General features: G+C 38.6%; 1 protein-coding gene across 2 annotated transcripts; it reads left to right on the top strand.

The window, feature by feature from the left end:
- The first annotated feature begins 1,246 nt into the window (after positions 1 to 1,246).
- LOC108983032 (casein kinase 1-like protein 6) lies at positions 1,247 to 19,922 on the top strand. Of its 2 annotated transcripts, XM_035694838.1 has the most exons (15): positions 1,247 to 1,276; positions 1,944 to 2,115; positions 2,209 to 2,249; positions 7,704 to 7,773; positions 8,021 to 8,169; positions 8,249 to 8,344; positions 15,993 to 16,063; positions 16,612 to 16,673; positions 16,788 to 16,851; positions 16,956 to 17,040; positions 17,615 to 17,741; positions 17,899 to 17,972; positions 18,052 to 18,115; positions 18,715 to 18,845; positions 19,434 to 19,922. In XM_035694838.1, exons 2-15 carry the CDS (start codon positions 2,040 to 2,042, stop codon positions 19,692 to 19,694), a joined length of 1,371 nt encoding a protein of 456 aa, XP_035550731.1. In that variant the 5' UTR covers positions 1,247 to 1,276; positions 1,944 to 2,039; the 3' UTR covers positions 19,695 to 19,922. The 2 variants fall into 2 exon arrangements, with proteins under 2 accessions (XP_035550731.1, XP_035550730.1); XM_035694837.1 differs by lacking the exon at positions 1,247 to 1,276 and having other exon boundaries at positions 1,308 to 2,115.
- The last annotated feature ends 781 nt before the right edge of the window (positions 19,923 to 20,703 follow it).

Below are 20,703 nucleotides of genomic sequence, written 5' to 3' on the forward strand. Positions count from 1 at the left end.
AGTGCTTATATGATATAATTTAACTTGAAAAAATAAGTTTTAAATTTTGAATTTTACCAATCAAATTTTATAATTTAAATGATGTGGATGATGTATTCTACACACCGACTTGAAAATAGAATAATTCAAATATATATATTAGTCTTTTCTATATCCTATACGAAATGAAACGATTAGTAGATGAATAAAAAATATTTACTACTTTTATTTCAAAAGATAATTTGTTTTATAAATTAATTATATATCAAAAGATAATGATTAGATTTACTTAACCAATAAGAGTAATACTATAGAGTAGCCATTGTTTATTAAGCACACCCTACACCTGACATGGATGTCATTTCTTTTTTTTTTTCTTAAAATAAAAAAACCCATCTCGTGCCCCTCTCCCTCTCGTTGCAGCCCCTCTCCTTCTTCTTCCCATTTCTCTCTTCTCACGTGGGTCCTCGCTGTCGCAGCCCAGATCCGCCTCTGCTGTCGACTGGGCCTCCCACCGTAGCCACCGAACACCACCACCGAGCCCTTCCTTCTTCCTCTTTCATTGCAAGCACGCCCTCTCTCTCTACACAATTTTCCCACGTCACGGGTCAGATCTCCACATCGCCGCCCACGAACATGTTAGACCTCCACCCCTCGGCCATACCCTCTTTCCCCAGCTCACGCTGACCTTCCTCTCTCCCTCACATGCCCTCTCCCTCATGGGTCCTCTCTCCCTCACGGCCATATCTGCACCATCGAACCACCGTACCGCCACCTCGATAGTCAACGACACCATCAGCTCCACCGTAATCTCCCCATGACCAACCCTTTTACATCCCGTAGAGGATGGGCAACGCCGGAAGGGGGCGGATGGGGGAGAGAATGGGTGATGCGGGAGGTGGGGGAGAGGATGTGCGACGCAGGTGGTGGGGGTGGGGGTAGGGGATGGGCGACGGTGGGGCGGGGGAGGATGGGCTTGGGCGACACGAGTGGTGGGGGTGGAGGGAGAGGATGGGCAACTTGGATGGGGAGATGATGGGCTTGGGCGACTCAGGGGGAAAGAAGAAGTAAAAAGAATTTGAAAGGAGAGAGGAGGGAAAAAAATTCTCTGCCCAACACGTATGGTGTGCTGTGGCTGCTGCCAAAAAGTGACTGATCCAAAGGTTAATTCTATAATAATACATAATAATTTGACTTAATATTAAATTTTAATTAATAACTTAAAATATTTCTGATACTATTTTCCGTAACAAGAACACCAGTCTGGGACTCTGGACAGCTCAAACGGAGCGAGAAGGTGACGCTATGCCCCTCGTATTTGTTAACGAGAAACATAAAACAGAAACAAAAAACAAACAAGTGTTTTGAAAAGCACCGAAAACGAAGATAAAAACAACAAAATACTATAAAGTCTCTCTGCCTGCTTTTTCTCCATTACTCTCTCTTTACCGCATCACTTTCCTCGATCTCCACCAAAAATACGGAGACGAGGAGAGGACTTTTTGTCTTTCCTCTCCGATTCGCCTATTGAATTACTATTTTCAGTAACCAAAAATTTCCTGTTTTCGTTGAATTCCCGAATTCATTCCCCTTTTTCATTGGTTTTCTGGTCAACGTAGTTAGTAGATTTTTCTTGATGTTAGGGTTTTTTTTATTAATATTACGGGGTTTGGTATGAAATTATGTAGTTGGAGAAGGTGGACTTATGGTTTCGAAATAAAAATCCCATCCTCATTGTTTGGGATTATCAATTATTTAGCATTTTTTTTTGTTTAATTTTCAAATTCTGTCTTCTGGGGGTTTTATTATGTTTCACTTTGGGGCTGATTTAATGCTTAGATTGTGATAGTTTTTCGGTATTTCTTTTTGCGAACGAAGGATTATTTTATAATTATTTTTATTCTGGGAGATTGGGAATTGGGTAAATCTGTTGAGATTTAGGGGTCATTGTTTTGTGGGTATAGGGTTATTTCGCAAATAAATGCTCAGTTGGGCACAAATCTGATTGGAGTTAGCAATCTTAAGCTTCTGGGCGGGCGTGTATTGGAAGGAATTTGATAATGGATCACGTGATTGCTGGGAAGTTTAAGCTGGGGAGAAAGATTGGGAGTGGATCATTTGGGGAGCTATATTTAGGTATTGCCCATTCGATGCTTTGCTATCATTCCTTCTTTTTCTTTTTTCATTCTCCTTTTAACATTGTGACTTCCTGGTTTCTTGTGGTGATAGGTGTTAACGTACAAACTGGGGAGGAGGTGGCTGTTAAGCTGGTATGTGATACGTGTTCTTATATAGGAGTATTTGTTCATGATACTTTTTTTTTTTGATAGCAAATTTGTTCATGATACTTAGTTGTGGTTATTTGTTTATTTAGTTTTAGCAATAACAGATATAAGGTATTTATTCCTCTCTCTCATTGGGCATGATTTTTAGTGAGTAACTAGTTCAAAATTTATCAAACATCCCTAGGACGCAACCTAGACAAAGTAGAGCACCTAATTAAGGAAAAAGGAGGAGAACAAGAGTTCCAAAATCCTACAAAAGAAGAAATGAGATTATTGTTGTGGGCAGTTGTTTAATCATATAAAGATTTAAGCATTCAATTTTTTAGCTCTATCTGCGTTCTCTCTCAATCTTCAATTTGCGAGCATTAAGTTCATTCCAAATACTCCACATTAAGCACAAAGGAGCCATCCTCCGTCCCTCTACATTTTATTTACTTCTCAGTTTACCTCCCCAATTTGTCAAACATCGTCTTATGTAATTAGGGCTGTAATCGAGCCGAGCCGAGCCGAGCCGAGCCAGTCTTTGGCTTGCCGAGCTCGGCTCGACTCAAAATACTCGAGCTTGAGCTCCAAGATTTTTTTTTTATTTTTTGTTCAAGCTCGACTCGATAAGCTAAATTCTCAACTCGAACTCAAGCTCGAGCTCGAGTTCGTCCCACAAATGAGTTTGAGTCGAGCCACGAGCTCGAACTGTTTTTTTTTTAATAAGATTTAATAATTAATAAAAAAAAAAAAAATAATATTAAATTTATATAACTAACAAATAGAACCTCTATTGAATTAGCTGGAGTCAAGTTTTGTCGGGTATGTGTCATTTACAATTTGAGTGGGTATCTGCTTTCACGAACGAGTTTTTTTTTTCACGAGTCGAGTTTGATTCGAGTTTAACTGAGCGTGTACTGAGCGGGCTATCGAACAGACTGGTTCATTTACAGCCCTATATGTAATGGACCCACTCCATTATATCCTTGCAACTTCCTCTCAACTTGATAGAAGAAAGGAGGTTAAGTAGCAAAGAGACCGATTTCCTTGCCAAATCCTGCACTAGTCTGGTACTCCACTATAGAATGTCATTGTATCTTTGAATAAGATTTGCAACAAACACCTCCCTTCAGCAAAAGATTCTGAACAGCTCTGGGAAGACTTCTTTCTGGGGCTGATCTCCGCACCACTTGTCATTTTAGGACCTGAGGTCGCAGAAATTGAAGTATTAGCTAAAGACACCCAGGCTTTATGCCTGTTGGCAGCCTTGAGCTGTGCTCAGAAAATGTGAACAAAACTGTTGAAGCTGGAATTTCAACATCTCCATTGCATGCAGGGGGGCTATTTTAGGAATGGATTTCTCAAGGTTTTCAACTGGGGACTTAGACTCAATGGGTAGTACTAAGGGGTTGTAAGGGGCCTTTCTTGGGGAGGAGGAGTTGGGGCATGACTGCAGTGATGGAAGGAGAGCCCATATAACAACCCGGAGTCTGTTTTGGGAGGAAGTGGGGCAAATGAATTATGGTGATAATTTTAGTCTTTTTTTTCAGAGTTGATTCCTTTTGTTGGGAATGAGACATGTATTTTTCAGTCACTAGAAATCAGACCTGCTGCTTCTCTCAATCCAGTTTCTTCTAATTGGGTGTTGTAGAAGGTTAAGAATTTCCATAAATTTGTGGGGTTGTTTGTGATGGGTTTGAGGATGAGCTTATGGATCTTCTTACTGCCATTGAAGCATTCTGAAAACAGCAGGCTCTGGATAGGATTCTCATCTATTCCTCTAAATCATTGGATAAAAGTAATCGAGAACTAAAGCAGTTAACCTGTTCTATAAATTATGACCTCAAGGGAGGTAACTCAGATTAGGAGTAAGGAAAAAGAAATGGCCTCAGTTGCTCTAAATGAACTCAAGATATTTTTTTCTTGGCATGTAAGAGGGTTAAATGAGATGGATGAAAGAACAAGGACTAGGAGTCTACTTAAGGAGCAGAAGGCTTATATTGTGCTTCCGAGAATCTAAATTGAAGTTTTTTGAAGGGCTGTAGTGTGCAGTTTATGACGGAATTCTCTTGGTTCATTCTTCTTCAAGGTCTTATGGATATCCGCCTAGTAGGTGGCATGGCAATTACATGTGCTCCGACAATCGAGAATCGCCAACATTGTCCAAATTGATAGATTTCTAATTTCACTTGATTGGGAGGCCCGATTTCCTAATGCTTTTCAGTGGAAGCTCCTTAGATTCTTATTGTATCTTTTACCTTTGTGCTGGTGTGGCTTAGGGGAGACTGAGAGTATTTGAAGCGGACAAACCCTTATAGAAGAGGCAAGCCAGCAATAAAAAAATAAAGGGTACTCTAGTTGAGGGAGAGAGACGTGAATTCCACTAGTTAGCTAATTCGAACCAGAGGGATGACTCCATTGAATCCCTAGCAATCTATGATTTTGTGTCCTCAGAATTTTTTGATATGTAATCAAGGAGTTTTATTCATAAGAAAAGAAGGCATAGCCTAAGTATACATGATGCATACATGAGAGGTACCTAACTATAGTTCTGTGTCCTCAGAATTTACCAAAAGTCTGATAGCATATTGTTCAATTTTACAACCGTACAACCGTTTGTAGTTTGAATGGTTTAGATGGCACCCTAAATTGGTTGGACGTACATTTGATGCTATTGGAGTGGGAGAGGCCAGGTGATGGGAAGAGAGTCTGCAGAAAGCAAGGCTCTAAAAGTTCCAAATGGTGAGGCACCTAGTTCGGATTGCTTCTTTTTTTAAGAATCTTGTTGTGGGATAATCATAGTAGACTTAATGAGTGTTTTCCGTGAGTTCTATTTTTGGGGAAAGTTTGAAAGAAGCCTTAATCTCAAATTTATTGCAGTCGTTCCTTAAAAAGGGGGCTATGGAGATTAAGGATTTTGTCCCTTTACTTTTTTTTTTTTAATTGGCAAGGAGTATTTTGTCCCATTACTTGTAGGGGTGTCAAATTGTGTTAACAGGTCGTGTTCGTGTCGTGTCAAGGCATGTACATTACACTTAACGGGTCAACACGAACACGACCCGTTAAGGATTTCGTGTCAAAATTTCAAACCCGAACACGACACGGTAAGATAACGGGTTGACACGACATGACCCGTTATGACCCGTTAATGAATAATAAATAAATTGACACAATATGACACGACACGACACGACCCGTTCCGTTTCAACCCGTTTACGTTAATGGGTTGAACAGATACGACACGACCCGTTTGACTTAATTGATTTTATATAAATATATAAATATAAATAATATCTATACAAAATAAAAAACTAACTACAAGTCTAAAATTACAATTCAAATAAATATGATCCACACAATTTATAATAATATTCATTATCAAATATAATAAACAAAACATATAATGTTAATATATTAATATTACAATCCCAAATATAATAAAAAATTTAAAATACAGATCTAAACAAATTTAGAATTTGAAGAAGAAAGTGGAGCATCCTCCTTGCCTTTTAGGTCTAAGGGTATAAAGGTAAATTTAATTTTCTTAACGGGTCATAACGGGTTGACCCGTTAGTGACCCGTTAAGCAATCGTGTCATAACGGGTCAACCCGTTTTGACCCGAACCCGTTAAGGCTAAACCCTAACCCGCTTTTATCGTGTCGTGTTCGTATTGGATTAACGGGTCGTGTCACATATTGCCACCCCTAATTACTTGTATGGGTGTCACATTGTATGCTAACAGTGTGCTTCTTTGATAAACGGCACCCCCTTAGGCTTTTATAACAGTTTCAATGATTGAGATGGGGATATCCTTTAACCTCTCCACTCTTTGTAGTGGTCATGGAAAAACCCTGAGTAAAATGTTGCCAGTTGCTATAGTGCTATTAACACGACTTTTACTGGGTTTATTGGTGGGACCCAGGAATATGAAAATTTCGTACTGTCTTATCTCCTTTTTGCACCCTTATCTTTAGCGAGGCCCATTCAGATCATCTCCTCTACCGACTGAAGTCACTCGCCAATGCTATTTGTTCCCACTAAAGCTTTCCAGGCCAAAAGGCCTACCCAGTGGGCTGTGGCGATGTCTCACCACGCTCCCCCACTCCTATAAAGACTAGCGGAAGGAATGCTCTGTGCTGTTTATACTTTGCAAAGAGTTCCCGAGCACTCTTAGGTGGGCGTACTCAGATCACTCTGTTTTTGTTCACCACTTTGTGCTACTTGTTCTTATGCTTTGAAGTCATTTTAGGGCTGGAACTTAATTTTTCCAAATCAGAGTGAGTCTCATTGGAGTAGTGGATAATATTGGAGGATTGATATGTATCCTTTGAGGCAGAATGTCTTCTTTGCCTATGAAGTACCTGGGTCTCCTTTCAAGGCAAAAATCCATTTGGTTGACCTTATTGAGAAGATGGAACATCGATTAGTTGGGTATAAGTGGCTTTATTATCCATGGGTGGGCATAAATTAAGGGTGCTGTTCCACTGCAGGGTGGTTTGGGATCTATGCGCGTCAATATTTTGTACATTTGGGATTTTGAGTGGGTCATGTTCCAGCTGGTGGTGGACTTGATGGCTTGTTAGTGAAGTACCCATTATAGCCATAGCAATTTACGGGTTTGGATGATGGTCTCTTTGTATTTGATGTGATGTATTGGAGGGAACAAAATGTTTGGACCCTTAAAGGTTGTAAGAGGATGGTTCAAAAATTAAGAGCCATTATATTCAATTCTCTATATGTTTGGATGATTGCGTACAATAGTTTTTGTTCCTCTAGCTTTTCAGTTTGGGTGTTTCTGTTATATTCTACTTTTGTACTTGTGCTGCGCCCCTTTGTGTTTTGAATAAAACTTCATTAGTTATCAAAAGGAAACTAAATATGCTTAATGACCACTAGAGAAGTCATTCTTTCGTTGATACGGCAAATACATTTTTTTGACAAGTAAAAATATAATATATATCAATAAGAGTAATCAAGTACACTGGACGTATACAAGAAAACACCTAGCCCATACTAGAGAGCTCCTAAATACCCAAAAAACCCGTGAAAAACTACACAAAATACACCAAACCCAAATTGGAATAAAAACACACCTCCCCAACTCCAACCCCTTATTTCCCCCGCAAGACTAATAGTCCACCCGAAACAGCAAATACATAACAGAGCAGAAGGAAAAAATCATTTTTGAGTTACGGTGAGGTAAGGGCATTATAGACCATGAACCCTTGAGTGAGCTTGTGCGAGTTAGCATTCAAAAGATTAAGCGGAATGCTATGTCTGTATAAAATGCAGGACTTAAAGCTGTGGCCCTTTTTTTCCTTTTATTTCATATATTTACAAAAGAACCCCCGCCTTAAGGGTGCATTTTATTTTGGTTTGTTTGGCATAAATTTACAGGATAGCCTTCTCTATGATTAGTTGTCCTCTCTGTTCTGATTGACTACTCCAAATTTCAGGAGCCTGTGAAGACCAGACATCCTCAGCTTCACTATGAATCAAAATTGTATATGCTTCTGCAAGGAGGAAGTAAGTCCCCCGGTTGTCGCCGAGTGTTCCCCACATAGAATTATTTTACTTGCTGATATCGTATAGCTACGGTAGTTATAGGAAAAAAGGTCCTATGGCTATGGTAGTCTGTAACCCCAATTAAGGATCAGGCAATGCTTTTGCCTTGAATATCCTGTCATAAATTATTTGCAGGAAAATTTTTGAAATGGATGATGTTTTCTTCTTGACAAGTCATGCTTTTTTTATTATTATTATTGTGATGCAGCTGGAATCCCCCACCTCAAGTGGTTTGGAGTCAAGGATGACTATAATATTATGGTTATCGACCTTCTTGGACCAAGTTTGGAAGATTTGTTTAACTATTGCAATAGGAAATTTACGTTGAAAACAGTTTTGATGCTCGCAGATCAATTAGTAAGTGCATTTGACTATTCTTTATCAAGGAATGTGTCCTAAATGGTGAAGATAATACTTATAAAAAAGCAATTTTCAGATTAACAGAGTTGAATACATGCATTCAAGAGGTTTTCTTCACCGTGATATAAAACCGGACAACTTCTTGATGGGCCTAGGGCGTAAAGCAAATCAGGTATGCTCTCATTTGTGCAAGTTATGGTACATGTTAATGTTCATCAGATCAGAATGTTAGCATTTTAGTCATTCTATGTATGGTTGGAATCTTTTTGTTCAGAAAGTTTGTGCTGCAAGAGTTAATGGATGGTTTAAGGGCTGGGTCTTATTCCATTACTTTTAGATGCTCTTGATAGTTTTTTTTTTCCCTTTTGCTTCTGTATTTACCTTGCATGTACGTTGCCTGATCATTTATCCTCTTTAATGTAATTCATCATTTATATATTCATAAACAAAGCTTGATTGCTCTTTATCCTATGGCCATGATCGGCTAAAGGTCTCTGCCATCTCACAAATTGGATTCGAACCAATCAAGGTGCTTGCCCTGATCTAATAGTTGATGCTTGGAGATACATATTGCCAGGAAATCCACTTGGAATGGCCTCTAATTGTTGTTTAATTATTTGATACATCTCACTTTCAAGGAAATCTAATGATAAATCTCTAGCATTGTTTATCAAGCAATAGATTTAAGGCTACTTATTAAAAATTGTTAGATGACATGGTTGTAATAAGTTAACTTGTGAGGGTATAATCGTGAAGTGTATGTAGTAGTATATATGTTGTTGTACATCAATGAATGAAGGCAAGAAGAATTGTTCCCCTCCATAAACTTGTACATGGTATTAGAGCTCATGGTTGTCGGATGGTGGTAAGTGGTGGACAGTGGTTCACGCCGAAATTGAGCTCACTGTGGTCTGAACTTGTTGGAGTGTTTTCCGGTGTCGTATCTAACTTTTGTCGCCGGATCTAAGCCCACCAGTGTTTGTAGCGGCCGGATTCGAGTTTGCTGACGTCCCCATAGGTGTTTGAAGTGGCTTCACCTCCGTCGTCGGCGGCCTCATAGGTGTTTGAAGTGTTTCCGGTGTCTTCTTTGGTATTGGACACTAGGGGTGAGTTCCCCATCGTCGTTTGTGCATATCGGTGTGTTCCCCGTCATCAGCGGCCGACAAAAGTGCCACCTGTAGTCGGCTAGCATTGAAGAAAAGTAGTGTTTGGTTGCGGGGATAACCCCATCCTCAAGTGCAGATAACCCCAACCTGGAGTAAGATCCTGTCCCTAATCTGGAATAACACCTGTTTGGTAACAAGGATAAGGTAATTCCCATACCAGTTATTCTCCTTTAGGATAACCTAATCCAGTTTTGGGTTTAAGTTGAAATCAGTGTTGGCCGATACCCGATACAAACCAATACCGGACGATACAGACCTGGTTCTATCCGATACATGCCGAAACATACCCAATACTGACCGGTTCCTAGCCGATACGGTCTGATTCCGGCCGAAACAGTCCAATTCTGAACCGATATAGGCCGATACAGTGTAATTCTGACCGAAGCAGGACGAAATATTGTTATTCAGGTTGTTTTTCGGGTACTTGGGCTAAGTTTCTACATTTTTAGAGTGTGTTTCTTGGATTCTCAAGTTGAATTGTGGTTTTTCTCATATGTTGTATGGAGTTTCAATCTCCAAGCTTAGTTGTGATATTTTTTCTGCATCAATGACAACTAAATTTGAGTTATAGTTGCATGATGCAATTGCCTCCCATGTTGCTTCTGGTGGGCATGGAGGCCGAGGTGGTAGAGGCTCACGTGGGGGATGTGATGCCAAAGGTTATTACACTCGAGGTCAAGAATCTTGTAATTGCACCCATTGTGATCGTATTAACTGCTCGGTGAACTATTGTTGGGATCTAAATGGTAGACCATCTGGATCCGCTAATCAAGTCATTTGCCAAGATATGATTAGTATATCAAGGATGAGTATCATAAGCTTTTGGGTCGCACACGGGTTTCATCTTTCACAACTACTCTTGCCCAATCAGGTACAACGTCCGCATGTCTTGCCTCATCCACTCAAGTTCCATGGATCATTGATTTAGGAGCTAATGAACATTTGACTGGTTTGTCCTCTGTCTTATCTAAGTTGGATACTGTGACATCTTCAAAAAGTGTTACTCTTGCTAATAGTTCTCTTGCTAAAGTTACAGACATTGGATCCACTAAACTTACTGACTCTATACCCTTGTCATCTGTTCTATATGCTCTTAGTTGTCCCTTTAGTTTGCTGTCCATTAGTAAGATTACTCAAAGTCTTGAATGTTCAGTGACCTTTTATCCCTCTTCATGTGTCTTTCAGGATCTCAAGACGGGAAACAAGATTGGTACATGGCATGAAGCTGGTGGTCTATATTATCTCGATGTTAAATAGTCACCCACTCAAACTCTTACATCCTCCTCATCATCTGCTTATGAATGACACTGTCGTCTTGGTCACCCCTCTTTCTCTTTTAAAGTGTCAGGTTAGGAATCTAGGAAATGTGTTTCCCTTTCCTTGTGAAGCATGTCAAATTAGTAGACATCATCGTGTGTCTTTTGCACCTCGGGTTGATAAACAAGCATCGAGTCATTTTGAATTGGTTCACTCTGATATATGGGAACCAATCAACATTGAATTAAACAGGTTTTAGTATTTTGTCACATTTATTGATGACTACTCTCGTGTGACATGGGTGTTTTTGATGAAGGCAAGATCTGAACTTCTTTTCATATTCAAAGTGTTTTGGAAAGAAATTAAAACCCAATTTAACAAAAGGGTTCAAGTTTTACGTTCTGATAGCTAGAGAATATCAATCTAGTGACTTTGCTACCTACTTAAGTAACAAAAGAATTGTTCATCAAACTTCGCGTTCTTATACACCCCAACAAAATGGGGTGGTTGAACACAAAAATCATCATTTGTTAGATGTAACCCAAGCACTTTTTTTTTTTTTTTTGAAAGTAAAAATATTATATATCAAAAGGAGAAACCAGTTACACTGAGTGTAAACAAGAAAACACCTTACCCAAAATGACCCAACAAGCCCCTAATGACCCAACAAGCCCATAAAAAACTAACCCAAAGTACATCAGACCCGACCCCAAACCTTGTTTCCCGTAGAACTAAAACTCTACCCGAACACCAACCCCAACACCTTGATACCTGTCTTCACAATACCCTCCCTTTAGACTTCCCTCTAGTTGAACTACCACCCTTAGCATCGTAATTGATTGTCGAAAAGAGACGCTGTAACTCCCTGCTTTTCTTGAAGCTTGATTTGGTTTCAAGTGTGCGGCTTGCCTCAATCGTAGTAATTAGTTCGTTAAATTTGTCTTCACATCCTCCATGTGAAATTCCCACGAATTGCTGAATCTCGTTAACTTTAGGCAGGATCCAATCTGCTATTGTAGGAAGAGAGACCAGGGGAGCCACAATGTCCCCATCAACCTGCACTCCCGACTTTAGACAATCCTCTACACAAGGCACCAATTCCAAACCCATTGGTTCTCCAATAACTCCATTGGTTCTCTCCAATGGTACCGGGGTTCCATTGAAGATTCTGGGGTGACAATAAGTCCCTTCACCTCTGGGATAATGGCGGATCCTACTTCTCCTTCAGACCTCGGCAGTACACCTTTTTCCTTCAACTCCGAGGGAGTCATAGATTCTTCCGGGACCAAGGGTATAATACCGACTATCGATCTATCCTGTGTAACACGAGGTGAATGACATTCCATTATTGATGTCTCTATGCCAATACCCGATGTAGACCCCACCTCAAATAACCCAGATTTCCTTTTGACCCGCCATACTCTCCTGGCTCTGGTTATAGGGACAGGGCCGAATCCGATCTTCCGTTTTCTTTTTTCTAAGCTTAAAGGATTTGGGCCTATCATGTTTCTTACCACCCTGTTGCCTCCAGCTGAAAGCCGATCTATTTTCGTAGACATGAAAGTTATTGCTATCTTCAACTCGACAAGTTGGGTTTCCATCTCCTTTAGAGACTTGTGCATTTCGAGAAGCTGGTCTTGAGGTGTGATTGGCAAACCCTCCACTCTCTGATCCCCCGAAGCATGTCCAGTCTTTAATCCAAGCACTTTTACTGCACATGCATGTTCCTAAACGACATTCCATTGTTTCCTTCATCACCACCATTTACCCCTCCTCCAAAAATCTTTGGGTGTGTTTGCTATCTTCATAACCTTGACCTAGGTTTTGATAAGCTTGATCCACGTTCTATAAAGTGTTTTTTTGTTGGTTATTCTTGGACTAAAAATGATATCGTTGTTATAGTCCTGTTCTTAGACGCTACTTTACGAGTGTTGATGTTACCTTCTTTGAGTCCATATTCTATTTCTCGGATGCAACTTCGAGTATTGAGTGTGATCTTCTACTGTTACCTACTCTTACACTTTCTCCTTCATATTCATCCAACCTTTCCCAACCCTCCTCCATGCCTCCCCCAGTTCCTTTACAGGTTTACTCGCTCCGCTTGTGGCTGCCGGCTTCCATGCCTTCACCAACCGTGTCTCCCTCTTCAGATCCTGAGTTACGCAGTACTTCATACTCTCCACCTATTGCTCTTTGCAAAGGTACTCAATCTTGTGTTACTCAACATTTGATTGGTCAATTTGTCTCATATCATGCCTTATCTCCTTCATTCTCATGTTTTACTTCTCAGCTTTCAAAACTTTATGTTCCTAAAACAGTTCAGGATGGAGGACATATATGAAAAATGAAATGGATGCCCTTCACCATAATGGGACATGAGATCTTGTTCCACTACCACCTGATAAGCAACCTGTTGGCTGTAAATTGGTATCTACAATCAAATTTTATCCTGATGGTTCGGTGAAACGTTTGAAAGCCCGCTTGGTTTCTAAGGGTTACACTCAAACATATGACATTGATTATGTGGAGACTTTCTCCCTTGTTGCCAAAATCTCTTCTGTTCAAGTGTTGATCTCTCTTGTTGCTAATCTAGATTGACCCTTATTTCAGCTAGATGTTAAGAATGCATTTTTGCATGGCGACTTGCATGGAGAAGTTTATATGGAGCAACCATCTAAGTTTGTTGCTTAGGGGGAGTATCAAGGTATTGTATGCAAGTTAAAAAATGCATTATATGGTTTGAAACAATCTCTTCGAGCATGGTTTGAGAAGTTTTCTGATGTTGTATTGGCATTTGGTCTTCATAAATGCCAAACAGACCATTCGGTATTTCACCTACATAGTGATGTAAGTCACATTTTGTTGGTTGTATATGTGAACGACATTGTAATTACTGGGAGTGATTCTGCTGGAATTGCTAAGCTGAAACAATGTTTACATGTTCAGTTTCAGACAGAAGACTCGGGTAAGCTTAAATATTTCCTTGGAATTGAAGTCAGTAGATCTAAAGAGGGTATCAACCTATCTCAGAGGAAATATGTACTTGACCTTTTGGAAGAAATTGGCATGTTGGGTGCACGACCTATTGACACCCCTATAGACCCAAATTGTAAATTCTTGAAAGAGGAAGGAGAGTTGTTTGGAGACCCAGGTAGGTATCAAAGACTTGTTGGGAAATTAAATTATGTCACTATCACTAGACTAGACATCTCTTATGCAGTGAGTGTACTGAGTCAATTTTTACAAACGCCTAAGGTCTCACATTGGAATGCTGTAATTCATATTCTTCGTTATCTTAAGTGAGCCATTGGCCTCGGATTACTGTATCGATCAAATGGACATTAGGGTTGAAGCCTTTTCAGATGCTGATTGAGCAGGATCTCCTTCAGATATAAGATCTACTACTGGATATTGTACCTTTGTAGTAGGTAACTTGGTTACATGGAAGAGTAAAAAACAAGCAGTAGTATCTCGGTCTAGTGCAGAAGTTGAATACAGGGCAATGACTCACACTACTAGTGAGTTGACATGGTTGCAACACTTCCTTAAAGAGATTAGGTTTCTAGTTCCTATCCTTGTCTAGTTATTTTGTGATAATCAAGCCGCGATGCATATTGCCTCTAATCCCGTGTTCCATGAGAAGACTAAACATATAGAGATTGTTGTCACTTCATTCGAGATAATGTACTAAGTGGTGACATTTCTACACCTTTTGTGAAGTCTGCCAATCAACTCGCAGATATGTTTACTAAGTCTTTGTGTTGGAGTCGGTTGAAACTTATTTGTTTCAAGATGATATATATGCTCCAGCTTGAGGGGGAGTGTTAGATGACAAGGTTGTAATAAGTGTAACTTGTGAGGGTATAATCGTCAAGTGTATGTAGTATATATGTTGTTGTACATCAATGAATGAAAGTAAGAAGAATTGTTCCCCTCCATAAATTTGTACAAAAGTAAATAAAGAATCAGAATTAAGGATAAGTTGAGCTGAAGTGTGATGAATATCAGACTATATTTACCAAGATGTAGGTCTTGATGTTGCTCAAGTACGAACGACTAGCCACTGTTTCCCATATGGCAACAAGCCATGGCTTGTACTTATACTTCTTCCATGGAGTGACAGCCCCATCTGTGTTCCCCCCTTTTTTTTTTTTTTTCAATGCAGGAAGATGGGTAGGATTGGACCAACTGTTTTCTGGACCCAAAAGTTTCCTGTCCTTAAAAATGGAGTTTGAAGAAAAAAGAAAGATTGATGTATTTTAGGGCTTTCTGATTCTTTCAGTCTATAGAGTCATTACCACATGATTTAGAGAAAAAGGTAGTGCATAACACATTGAGAGACCAAAAATAAGTTTGTACAAATAAGTAAAGTCTTGAACTTTTGTAAATTGTAACCTTCGAGTTCATTTAAATATAACTTTTTTTTATCGATATATAAGATTTTATTAACCGTAGGAATAGGCAAAAGCCCGATTATACGGGTCATATACAAGAGCAACGCCTATGATTCATTTAAATAGAGTTAAACATGTAAATATTCACATGTGCAAATGGTAAACATGTAAGATGAATGTAACGCTGCAATGGAATGCCCAAATCACATGATCTATATTCCAAAAGACTAGTTAGTGATACAATTGAAGCCCCATTGGAATATTATAAAGAGCAAAAAGGCTCAAGTCCCACATTTCTGGTTGGGATAGGCTCTGATTCCATTTATAACGCCCTAATATAAGATCCAAACCACATTCCCTATACTTCAAAATGACTAGTCAATGTTACAATTGGCGCCCTATTGGAATGTTATAAAGAGCAATAACTTCTCCTTCCAAGCAATGTGAGATCCCGTACACCACCTACCCTTATCTTTATCATATGGGGTATCACAATGAAACTTTGATGATGTATGCATTAGTATTCTTGTAAGATTCTGTTTGCTAATGATGCTTTTACATAGTGTCAACTATTCGCGACATGGTAACCATGACCATTAGCTGGGTTATGTAGTATAAGACAGATAGTGGCTGATTTCTGGTGAAGATTTGAATTGTAAGTGTTTATTCAAAAGAAATAATTGTTCATTTGAAGCAAAATAGATCTTTTAAAGGAATATAGAGGATTTGATGGTTACTTTGTCTGGTTCCTCCTCACTTGTTTGGGGCTGTTGTAACATCCAATTCTTTATTAGTTGTCCAGCATTTACTCATCACGCTTGCCAATCTCCATACTTAGAACAGACCTTTCATATTAGATTGTTGGAGCGCTTAAACTTATAAGAATCTTGTCTGGTGTTAGATGCCATTTGCAATTGGGGTGTCAGTACTACATTCAGAAACATCCTGGTCGTGGTTCTACTTTGTAATTGTTGTTATCTCTTGCTGGATATTCTCATCACAGGTTTATGCTATTGATTACGGCCTTGCAAAGAAGTATAGAGATCTTCAGACTCATAAGCACATACCATACAGGTAAATATTGCTGCATTTACATCAAATGCATGATTAAAGATATGTAAGTACTTATCGCGATCAGACTAGATAAGGAAGTACTCACATGTCATCAAACTAGTTAAAAGTTACACTTCTTGCCTCAACAAGGGAGGCCAGGCCTAATGATTCGTCTGCTTCGATGAAAAAAGTGGTGGAAATTCTACGTATAAAAAAAAAAGGTGGTGGAAATTCTGTTTGGCATTTAAGAACTTAAATACTCTTACCGATAATGAGAGCTTTCTTTTAAAATTTAAAGCATAAATTAGTATTGGAAGAGAAGTGACATAAGTGCAAGGCATGGTGCATGGGATGTGTGCAAGTAAACGCCTTGATGGCACATTTTATATTTGGTTGATTTGACTCTTATCTTTGAATCATCATTGTGTATGCTGGATGGTCTGCTTCGGATTCTCATTTCTACCATTCATTCTTTCTTTCTTTGTTGGACTTCCTATTTGTTACCTATTTTTTGACCACAACCTTTTAAGTTTCCAAGCACGTGCCTTTTCTTTCTTTATTTGTTTTAGGGAAAACAAGAACCTTACAGGCACAGCTCGCTATGCAAGCGTTAATACTCACCTTGGAATTGGTGAGTGATGATATTTGCCATTTTTTGTGTCGGATTAATCACAGGAGAATTAGCATCTAGGTTTGGACTAATCACCATTACTTTCATTCTAATTGCTCTCTGTCTTACTTGTAGAACAAAGCAGAAGGGATGATCTGGAGTCTCTTGGTTATGTGCTTATGTATTTTCTAAGAGGAAGGTTGAATATACGCTAGCTGCGCTTCTTCATTTTGAGTGTTCCCTTTCCTACCTGTCATTAAATTATTTCTTTAAAAACTCATTAATACAACTGTTTTGCATCAGCCTTCCCTGGCAGGGATTAAAAGCTGGCACAAAAAAGCAAAAATACGATAAGATCAGTGAAAAGAAGATGTCAACCCCTATAGAGGTACCAGAACTTGCCATCTTTAGCCTTAGAACGAAGCGCTTCATCTTTATTTATATCTAGCCTGAGGCCCTTTAAAGAATAAATTTCATTTAGCATGCCAGGTAGGTACGAAGTGTGATGCTTGACCTGGTGGTGGCTATTGGCTGGCCCCATCATCATTGGGCCAGATGTGGTGTTCCATAGAGACCAATGGGGGTGGAACCAGGCTTGACAGATGAGCCCTCCGTACACTTGTATATTCAGATGGGTTCACATACATAAATACATAGGTATCATATGTGAATGGTTGTGTGAATAGTGTTTTGTGTGTACATTTACATGTAGCTTTTGCCTTTTGGCAAACTGTCTGCATATGGTCCTGTAGAGGGTCTAGGAAAGTCTTTTGTAAGATCCCAGTCTACCATTCTTTTGGCCTAACATTGTGTTTGGCCAAAATTCTGACTGTCCAAAATTTAGTGGTTCGCATTGCTTTTTTTCATTTGTTGTTTTGGGGGGGTGGGGGGGTTTTTTTTTGGTGGTTCACGTCTACGATCCTATTGCTATGCTGATAACTTGGTTGCACATTGTTTTACAGGTGCTTTGCAGATCATATCCATCTGAGTTTGTATCCTACTTTCACTACTGCCGGTCTTTGCGGTTTGAGGACAAGCCGGATTATTCATATTTAAAGAGGCTCTTCCGAGACTTATTTATTCGAGAAGGTATGTGTTTATGACTGACAGTCCACAAATATGTTCATATATATCATGATCAAGTTTCAGACTACTTTATATTGTCTGTAGTTCAGTTAGATGTCTTCGCATTTTATTGAGTAGATGTTATAATTGTTTATGAATCTTGACATTGTTGCTGGTGCAGGTTGTCAATTTGACTATGTATTTGACTGGACTATATTGAAGTACCCTCAGATTGGTGCCAGCTCTAAAGGACGGGTCTGTAGTTGTAAATTCTAGATTTGTGTCTCTCTCCCCACAATAGCATTACTTACTCCTGTGCTTGTCTCTGTTTTAGCAACATAGTGGGAAAGCAGGTTTGAATGCAGGAACATCTGCAGAAAGACCGGAGAGGATCTCAGGTCTGCGCTCTCTTAACATAACTAGATTTGAAAATTAGGTGCCCAGTCTGAACTATGGACGTTCTAACTACTGATTTTAACCTACCCGTGGGTAGCCCAAGTGGTAAGGGGGAATCGAACCCGTGGTCACAGGTTTGATTCCCCCTGGGATCAAACTACGATTTAAGTGGGAGGCCATGGCGGTGAGTTGCTGTCTCCCTGGGTTTTAGGTTCCATGGATGAGTCCTAAGCGCTCTGCCATGGGGTGGTCCCCCGCCATAAAAAAAATAAAAACTACCGATTTTATAAATACTAGTCTCTTCATACTTATATAAAAAAAAATACAATTCTCTACATGGCTTTGCCATTTTAAGGACTGGGTCTAAAGTTATGGTTTTAGGGATGGCCGGTTACTTCTAATTATTAAACTTGATTTAGTAATTTTTTCTATTGCAAACTTAATTTGAAAATCTATACTCTCTCTCTCTCTCTCTCTCTCTCTCTCTCTATGTGCCAAGTTTGTAACCATAATTAATGGTTATGGTGGTTGATAATGCACTTTTTGCTTCATTTCTCACATATCCATTAATGTGTAATCCATATGTGTGTATTTTGTCCAGTTGGGAAAGAGATCCGAGAGAGATTCTCCGGCGCAGTTGAAGCATTTTCCAGAAGAAATGTCTCAGGCACTAGTCCACGTGATCGTTCCAGACACAGGACTTATGATGATTATGCTTCACCCAAGGATGTGGTAAATTCTTTGTTTTAACCTCAATTTTTAGATGTATTTTCTTTTTCTTTTTTTATCTTTTTAGTTTAATTTGCTTTCTTTTGGACATTCTTTTTTTGGTCGAAAATCCACTTTCAATGTGATCTCAACGCATGTACCTTGGCACATAATCTTAATGTCATTGCCCTTTCAAAACTAATCTTTGGTTCATTCATTCAGTTGTCAATGCCATGGATATTTTGTTCTTTGTATTAACTTTCATTTTATCTGATCCTAAGTAGAGTCAAGTTTATTAACCCCTAGGAGTTGGCTCAAGTGGTAAGGGCTTTGGTATTGGTGGTACACTTCCTCCAGGTCTAAGGTTTGAGCCTTTGGGGTGCAAATAATTTCTACGCGTCATGTCTATTGGTGAAAAGCCAATAATTTATCTGATCCGTGTGATGGAGACGCGTTACACAGGTCTGGGGTTTAATAGGGAAAATACATTCTGCATTTGCATGGTCTCTGAGATTCATCATCCTCAAAAAGAAGTTTCAAGTTTAATATTATCATTATTTTGTTCTTCATTTTTTCTTAATTTGATAAAAGTTGATGTTAATATTTTTTCAGCACCTTCATTCGGACAAAGGACGGTCTCGATATGGTAGTACTTCAAGAAAAGCTGTCCCCTCAAGCGACAAACCAAGTTCTTCTGGTGAACACAGTGAAGGTCGTGCAGGGCGTGCTGTCCTTAGCGGTGGCCGGCCATCTACCACACACAGAATTCAACTTGGTTACGAGTCAAAACCATCTTATACTCGCACTGTTGCTACTAGAGGCACCCGCAACGATCCTCTTCGGAGCTTTGAGCTCCTCTCAATCAGGAAATAATCTGAGTATTTTGTTAGTATGGATATTTGTTTTGCTTCAAATGAATGTATACATCTCAGATTTGTGGGAAAATTATGAAAATACATGGGAAATAACCTGATGATCACACGTCCATATCACTTCTCTCATGTCAAAATTTCTAGAAAAAATCGAGACATGGGTAGCTAAGCTCTGTTTGTTTATACAAGTACTTGTACTTCACTTCCAGATCAAACATTATTTGCTTGATATGGACACTAACGATGGAGAATTGATGCTTTCGCTTGGTTGGACTCGTAAATATAAAATAGAAGAGCTTTGCTACACAACCTCCACCACACTCCACACTCTATACTTTTTTAAATTTTTTAAATTTTTAATATTTTTTTTAAATTTTTTTTTGAATTTATTCTTTTTAAATTATTTCAAAATTTTTATTCATTATTCATATAATAAATATTTAATAAAAGAAAAAAATAATAAAAATTAAAAATAATGTGGAGTGTGGAGGTTGTGTGAATAGTAGGAGGTTGAGTAGAGTTTTTAAAAATTAGAATGAGGTATACCTTTTACCTCTTGTCATTAATCAAACAGTTGAAAATTCCAAATCTTTTCAAAGTTTAAGCTTAGGTATTCATGATTATGCCCATCTTCCAACACATTTCTTTCTTTCATTTAAACCAATAGAACATACTATATTCAGGCAATTATTTATTAATACATTTGAGTCATAAAAACAGATAAATACATCATATGAATCATAATTTCTCTCTTTTCTTGATCAAGTGTTATAAAAATTGTTTGAACTTTTTTCTTCGATTATATATTATTGGAGTAAAGTTACTTATAATTTTATTTTTTATTTTTTTATTCATGGGAAAAAGAGATTCGATCTTTGATTTTCTTAATAAGAAATCAAGATATTGTCAATTGATCCAAATTAAGAATCTTGGCAAAGTTACGTACAAATTTTAAATAGATAAATTTTATATAAATTTTTTATAAAAAAGTAAGTTGTATTAATTTTTTT

Source organism: Juglans regia, chromosome 10 (assembly GCF_001411555.2).
Source record: "Juglans regia cultivar Chandler chromosome 10, Walnut 2.0, whole genome shotgun sequence".
Classification (NCBI taxonomy): Eukaryota; Viridiplantae; Streptophyta; class Magnoliopsida; order Fagales; family Juglandaceae; genus Juglans; species Juglans regia.

Excerpts from the sequence above, each read along its gene's own strand:
- LOC108983032 (XM_035694838.1), top strand. The coding sequence starts at position 2,040 with ATGGATCACGTGATTGCTGGGAAGTTTAAGCTGGGGAGAAAGATTGGG. Across the intron at positions 8,345-15,992 it reads TAGGGCGTAAAGCAAATCAG|GTTTATGCTATTGATTACGG; the intron begins GTATGCTCTCAT and ends TTCTCATCACAG. Across the intron at positions 16,064-16,611 it reads CATAAGCACATACCATACAG|GGAAAACAAGAACCTTACAG; the intron begins GTAAATATTGCT and ends TATTTGTTTTAG.